General features: G+C 43.2%; 3 protein-coding genes across 3 annotated transcripts; all 3 read right to left on the bottom strand.

Annotated features, from left to right (window-relative positions):
• Positions 1-1,567: 1,567 nt before the first annotated feature.
• LOC108099293 lies at positions 1,568-2,478 on the bottom strand. The gene is made up of 6 exons (XM_017202687.1): positions 2,228-2,478; positions 2,059-2,166; positions 1,939-1,998; positions 1,851-1,883; positions 1,705-1,791; positions 1,568-1,642 (listed from the first exon to the last, which is right to left on the bottom strand). Exons 1-6 carry the CDS (start codon positions 2,459-2,461, stop codon positions 1,622-1,624), a joined length of 543 nt encoding a protein of 180 aa, XP_017058176.1. The 5' UTR covers positions 2,462-2,478; the 3' UTR covers positions 1,568-1,621.
• Positions 2,479-2,833: 355 nt separating this feature from the next.
• On the bottom strand, positions 2,834-4,557 carry LOC108099265 (circumsporozoite protein). The gene is made up of 5 exons (XM_017202640.1): positions 4,441-4,557; positions 4,276-4,386; positions 4,077-4,214; positions 3,971-4,018; positions 2,834-3,910 (listed from the first exon to the last, which is right to left on the bottom strand). Exons 1-5 carry the CDS (start codon positions 4,555-4,557, stop codon positions 2,888-2,890), a joined length of 1,437 nt encoding a protein of 478 aa, XP_017058129.1. The 3' UTR covers positions 2,834-2,887.
• A 229-nt stretch (positions 4,558-4,786) lies between these two features.
• LOC108099292 lies at positions 4,787-5,549 on the bottom strand. The gene is made up of 2 exons (XM_017202686.1): positions 5,428-5,549; positions 4,787-5,372 (listed from the first exon to the last, which is right to left on the bottom strand). Exons 1-2 carry the CDS (start codon positions 5,473-5,475, stop codon positions 5,046-5,048), a joined length of 375 nt encoding a protein of 124 aa, XP_017058175.1. The 5' UTR covers positions 5,476-5,549; the 3' UTR covers positions 4,787-5,045.
• Between the last annotated feature and the right edge of the window lie 451 nt (positions 5,550-6,000).

Genomic DNA, 6,000 nt, shown 5'->3' with positions numbered 1-6,000 from the left:
TTAAAGTCTGCGAATATTTTCAACTGTCAACGTGAGGCACCCTCGCGACTTTCAACCGACTCGCTCCCCCAGCTATATATAACTCGATTTATGTACGTACTCTGACAGACTTTGTACATACATTGTTTATGCAATTCTCGTGACTCCTTTTGGTTCTGTTTTCCGCTCGTTGTGGTTTTATTTTCGCCTGGCCTTCTGCAGCGCTTCTCTGGGCCTGCTGTTATTGTTTATTCCGCTTTGGAGGCATTCATTTGGCCGCTCCTCAGAGGAGTCCGTCCGTCCCGAGGACCGCTGCTCCTTAGACCTTGACCACTAACATAGAAACAGGCCGAAACCGGTTGGCGAGCCACTCGATTTGCACAATTGCCCGTCCTGCATGCAGACCCCTCCACTCCACTACTACCCCGATCCACTGCATATATCCCATTTACTTATATCGGAGCTTGGGAGAAGCGAGTTGTGTGATTCAATTACCGAATCACACCCACACAACTGGGAACTGCGATCCGTGCATTCCGCGCTGAGCTCTTCAGCTGTCAAACCGCCAATTAATGGCCCAAACGCTGATGGCCAACTGATGGACAAAGGGTGTCGCAAATTATTAAAACGTTTTCTATTGTCACGGCTATACCCTATGGAGGGCAGGTATTTCGGTTATGTCATCGAAAATAATTGACAAAAGCTTTGTTTTTGTCACAGGTTTACAGATCAAGCCAAATAGATTGTGATCTTTTGAAACCCATATTGTAAGGTTTTTCAATTAAGTGTTATGAAGGGTGTTAAGTTCTCCGGTTTCCCTACAACTACACCCCTCTATTTTCGACTATTATAATATTTATCCAGCCATCACACGCACCTCAGTCAGTCATGAATTGTGGGTGGGGACAACGGCCTGTGCATTTTAATTGATGCGGGATTATGGGCGATTTGAGTCCGGGAGGCGACCAAAGGGTTGCCGAAATTAATTACCAAAATGTTTGTTAATTTTCATAATTACAGGTCTCGGCTGGCACGACTTTTCCTCGGGAAAGGGAGATCGTGTGCGAGCGGAGGAGGAAGAATCGAAATTTGCCGCTCGATAAAGCAACTTAATGGCAGGCCTCGGGAAACAGAGCCCAGAGTTTGTCTTCCGGAGTGGAGACCCCCATACCTTGTCCCCCATCCCGACTAGTTCCCACTCCCCCCGAGTGATGACCTAATTCCGGAGGCTCGAGGAACAAAGGCAACCTACTTGTCATAATAAAAATTATTCAAAAACCGGCATGTGTGTGCGGCGCTTCCTCCTTCTCCCGGTGGTTTTTGTTTTTTGGAAACTTGATCCCCTAATGTTGTCGGCAATCACGTGTTCCGACTTCGATTCACGTATCATTTGACCCCTTTTCATTCTGGATATAACCCCTCTTTGGGGATCCAGGGATCTCAAGCTACGAGCAGATGCACGCATTCTCGACTGGGAACTGGGAACCCGACCTTGTTTACAGTTCTTGGATTTCAAAACAACCCAACTAATTGGTGCCAAACTTGTTGATGGACTCTGCCTAAATTGGAACACAAAGGAGGCACTCACTAAGCTTTTGAGCGATTGAATATTTATTTGTTAATTGAACTGCTTCAAAGTTCCTCAGAGGCTGGTGATGGCATTCTGCAGGGGGAAATTCGTTTCATTAACCATCAGATTAGCAACTGTTTTTGAGGGCCACTTACAGCCAGATCGCCCAGGCCATTATTAAGCTGCTTTATATAGGGGGCAGCGGCATCGGCAGCTGCGGCAATTGTCTTGGCACTTATGGCCTGAGAAATAGGTATTTTATGTTATTAAATAAAAGGATATACTTCTATTAAAAACTTACCCCTCCTTCGGCAATGATAGAAGCACCATCGGACTAAAAAATGTGCAGAAGAATATTAGAATTCTAAATAATTCATATTATAACTTACCGAAATACTACGGGATTGGGTAGGGGTCTTCATTTGCACACTGAGACTGGTTATGGCATTCTGAAGAATAGGGAATAGAAATCCTATAAATTCCTAAAAAAATTATGATCTATAACTTACTGCCAAATCTCCAAGACCAGTGCCCACTCCACCCAGAACGTCGCCAAGAAGATTGGTAGCCTCGGGTTGCATGTAATCATCCTCGAATCTGAGACTGGTGATGGCGTTCTATTCGATTGAGATAAATATTGAAGCATTTTAGATTCCTAAGAGCGAAGTATTTCCTTACAGCCAGATCTCCCAAGGCGTTTCCCATATCGCTGAGGATATTTAGGGTGCTGGGTTCCACAAAATCTGATTGGGAACTGGCTACGGCGTTTTCCAGCTGGTGGATGACCTTCTCCCCAGCAACTGCCACTTGGGACACATCCCCCATCAGGGATCCGAAGCTCAAGGATCCAGCTTTGGCGTTCTGGGCCAACAGAACGATGGCAAAAAGGGTTGCGATTTTAAAAGACTGCATGTTTTGCTTGTTGTAAAACCAAGGAATTACTGAGTTACTTCTGAAAAACGCACTGCATTTATAGGCCATTCTTATCGAAAAGCTTATGTGGGAGTTACTGACTTCTTTGACGCCGCAAATAAAAACAAATCACGCTTGAGTGGCTAATGGCGGTAAAGTTTGATTCTGATTGATCAGTTTGTTCACTTAACTTCAGGGTATTCCTTACGTTATCTCCAATGTTATACAATCTACCAATAAGACAGTTTTGAGTGGGCTCTAATATCGGCTGGCCAAAAATAATTACGCCATAATGTTCGGCAGTCTAAACAAATAATGAAATTAGATTATCTAAAGAGCTAGTGCCTAACTAAATTTCAAACTGCTGATTCATTAATTTGCTCGCTCATTTATTATATTTTATAAATATGAAGGCGTAATGGAACTCTAAAATATTGCGTGGAAAATGTTGCCTGCAGCATTTGCTGCACCTCCTGCAATGTTGCCTGCTGCTTGGCCAATGTCTCCGGCAATATGTCCAGCAGCACTGCCAATGTCTCCGGCAATATCGCCGGCGTCATGTGCAACATTTCCAGCAGCACCTGCAACACTTCCAGCTATGTTTCCAGCAGCATTCGCCGCATCTCCTGCTATATTGCTGGCGGCATTTGCTGCGTCTCCAGCAGCATTACCAGCAGCATTTGCAACACTTCCAGCTACGTTTCCAGCAGCACTTGCTGCATCTCCGGCAACATTTCCAGCAGCACTTGCAACACTTCCAGCTACGTTTCCAGCAGCACTTGCTGCATCTCCGGCAACATTTCCTGCAGCACTTGCAACATTTCCAGCAGCACTTGCTGCATCACCGGCAACATTGCTGGCAGCATTTGCTGCGTCTCCAGCAACATTTCCAGCAGCACTTGCAACGTTTCCAGCTACCTTTCCAGCTGCACTTGCTGCATCTCCGGCAACATTGCTGGCAGCATTTGCTGCATCTCCGGCTACACTTCCAGCAGCACTTGCAACACTTCCAGCGTCTTTTCCGGCTTCACTTGCTACGCTTGAAGCTGCACCCGCAGCATCATGAGCAACTGTTCCAGCAGCACTTGCAACACTACCAGCGGCATTTGCTGCATCCCCAGCCACACTTCCAGCATCGCTTGCAACACTTCCAGCCGCACTGGCGGCATCATGAGCAATAGTTCCGGCAGCACTTGCAGCACTACCTGCAACACTTCCAGCAGCACCGGCCACACTCGAGGCCACATTTCCAGCAGCACTACCCACATCATGGGCAATAGTTCCAGCTGCACCTGCAGCGGCTCCTGCAACATCGTGAGCAGCATTTGCGGCTGAGCCCGCGATGGTTTGTGCAACTTTGGAGGCAGACTTATCACTGGAACAGGTGCAAGCACAGGTGACCGAAGGAATTTCGTTGTCAGCGGCGACATCCCTCTTTGAAATGGATTTCTAAACGGTTTAAGATTTTTAACATTTAACACTTCTCGATTGTTATGTGTTTTTACTTACTGTGGATTGGTTCTTCAGGGAACTAAGTTCTGCGCTGGCTGCACTCTCCTGTGTAATGAAGAAAATCCTCTCAAATAACTAAAAACTATCTTTATATTTTACTTACCGCTTCCTGGGAGACTTGGTGTCCAAAGTTGATGGCGCTGTTGGAAACCTCCTGTCCGAATTGATCGCCTTCGTTTCCCAGCTCGTGACCAAAAATGCTTCCGTCTAGTCCAAGTTCCCAACTGGATGAGGCATTGTCCTAAATGGTAAATAATTTTATTTGTCTCTTATTTATTATAAGAAGATGTTTAGATACATACTGCTGCCTGACCATATTTAGTTGCACTATTGGCGGCCTCCTGACCATACTGAGTGCCTTCCTCCCCCAATTCGTGGCCGAACTCTGAGGCATCCTGACCTATTTCATTGGCCTTAAATGCAATTATTTAGTGACTGACTCGTAGAGTTTCCAAATATGATCTCACCAAAGTACTCAGCACACTTTTGGCACTGGTTTGGTGTTGACCCACAAGGGAGACCACCAACAACACACCGACTACTATAATTTTCATGTTTGGATATCGAACTAAAGATATTTCCATTTTGCATGCCTTATATAGCAAAAGTATAAACTTTTTTTATCTAAGTTCTTATCATAGACCGACTATGTGATCGATCCATTTTAAACCCTATTTGACTTTTAACAGTTGTTTCCTATTGTCTAGGTGGTCAAAAAAGGAAAGTACCCAGAATGATAAGAGACGGACTTTGGTGTCTCGTAGGTCTGGAACGTAATCTGAAAAGTGTTTGGTGTTTGATTAAATACCATAATTATGATTTAACAAGATTTATTATTATTTATTTATTTGATATTAAGGTCCGAGTACAATCTTCATTTCGTTAAATAGAAAATTATGAATTTAAATACATTATATTAATTGGTGGGTAAATTGGTTCTCATCGATCAGATTAGTTGTGCTAATTGCTGTTGGAAAGTATACGCGGTGCAAAGTTATTTTTATCATCAGTGAGTAAACAAATCAGCTTTGTGGTGGATGTAAACAAACCAAAAGATACTGATATATATTATCTACATATCTTCACCTTTAAGCGGAAAGTACTTATAGGGATTGGGAATTCCATTCCGCAGTAATCGCCTGCCTGCTCTTCGCATTTGCACTTTTTTGGAGAGGGTCTTTGGATCCACGGTTTCTTTGGGATTTCGGTAGTTGTTAAACACGAAATTGAGAAAATACTCGGGCTCATTTTTCTTATTTCTAGTGTGTTCCATTTTCTTACTTCCAGTGGAAATTCGTTCGGGTTTTACATTCGGAAGGCGGTAAGAAAATCTTACGTGGGCGTTATCGGCAGGTTGTATATTGAAAACCTTATTTTTGTGATTGTTGCGGGTATTCTCCTTAGGGAAAATTGGCATTTTTATACTTCATAGATAATTTGATTTAAATGCTTACAAACTGTTTTTCCGTTCTCCCATCTTTCTTCTCAGTTATTTCTGCCATGTTTTTACTTGATGTAAATACCTTTGTCTTTATTTGTTCGGCAAGCAGAAGTAAAACGGCAAAACGTACTACAAAATGTGCTGTCATCGTTAAACTGATATAAAATTAAAAAAACTAGAAAGCGCTTGTCTGGCAAATCAATTCGTTGCAGTTACTTCAATTTGAAACGCAGATTTTGTTAAACTTTTAACCTTGTATTTGTTTGAATACACTTTTATAAAACAGTCATCTTGAGATCTAGAATCCAATTAAAGGTTTTCTAAAAAAAACTCGAAGGACTTAGAGGTGAGGCTGGATTAATGGATTGGTAGATTTGAAAGGATCCTAGCTTGCTCAATATGTAAACCATTTAATCCCCAATTCTCCACAGAAATGCTTGGGGAAACACTCAGGTGCTCTGCTCCAATCTCGGATCCCTCTCCATGCCATATAGTAAATGCCAGCTGCGATGGTTCCGATTGAAGTAATCGCTTTACGACGATTTTTATGCAGCCTGCCAGCGATTTGGCAGACTTTTGCATAAAA

This window comes from Drosophila ficusphila, unplaced genomic scaffold (assembly GCF_018152265.1).
Source record: "Drosophila ficusphila isolate 14025-0441.05 unplaced genomic scaffold, ASM1815226v1 contig_791, whole genome shotgun sequence".
Lineage (NCBI taxonomy): Eukaryota > Metazoa > Arthropoda > Insecta > Diptera > Drosophilidae > Drosophila > Drosophila ficusphila.
The sequence above is the reverse complement of the archived record's forward strand: the minus strand, read 5'-3'. Positions and strand labels throughout refer to the sequence as shown.

Coding starts and splice junctions, on each gene's coding strand:
- LOC108099293 (XM_017202687.1), bottom strand. CDS start 2,461: ATGCAGTCTTTTAAAATCGCAACCCTTTTTGCCATCGTTCTGTTGGCC. Junction 1,999..2,058: donor CTGGTCTTGGAGATTTGGCA/GTAAGTTATAGA, acceptor CCTATTCTTCAG/AATGCCATAACCAGTCTCAG. Junction 1,792..1,850: donor CTATCATTGCCGAAGGAGGG/GTAAGTTTTTAA, acceptor CCTATTTCTCAG/GCCATAAGTGCCAAGACAAT.
- LOC108099292 (XM_017202686.1), bottom strand. CDS start 5,475: ATGGCAGAAATAACTGAGAAGAAAGATGGGAGAACGGAAAAACAGTTT. Junction 5,373..5,427: donor GGAGAACGGAAAAACAGTTT/GTAAGCATTTAA, acceptor ATTTTCCCTAAG/GAGAATACCCGCAACAATCA.
- LOC108099265 (XM_017202640.1), bottom strand. CDS start 4,557: ATGGAAATATCTTTAGTTCGATATCCAAACATGAAAATTATAGTAGTC. Junction 4,215..4,275: donor CTAAATATGGTCAGGCAGCA/GTATGTATCTAA, acceptor TTTACCATTTAG/GACAATGCCTCATCCAGTTG. Junction 4,019..4,076: donor ACCAAGTCTCCCAGGAAGCG/GTAAGTAAAATA, acceptor TTCATTACACAG/GAGAGTGCAGCCAGCGCAGA.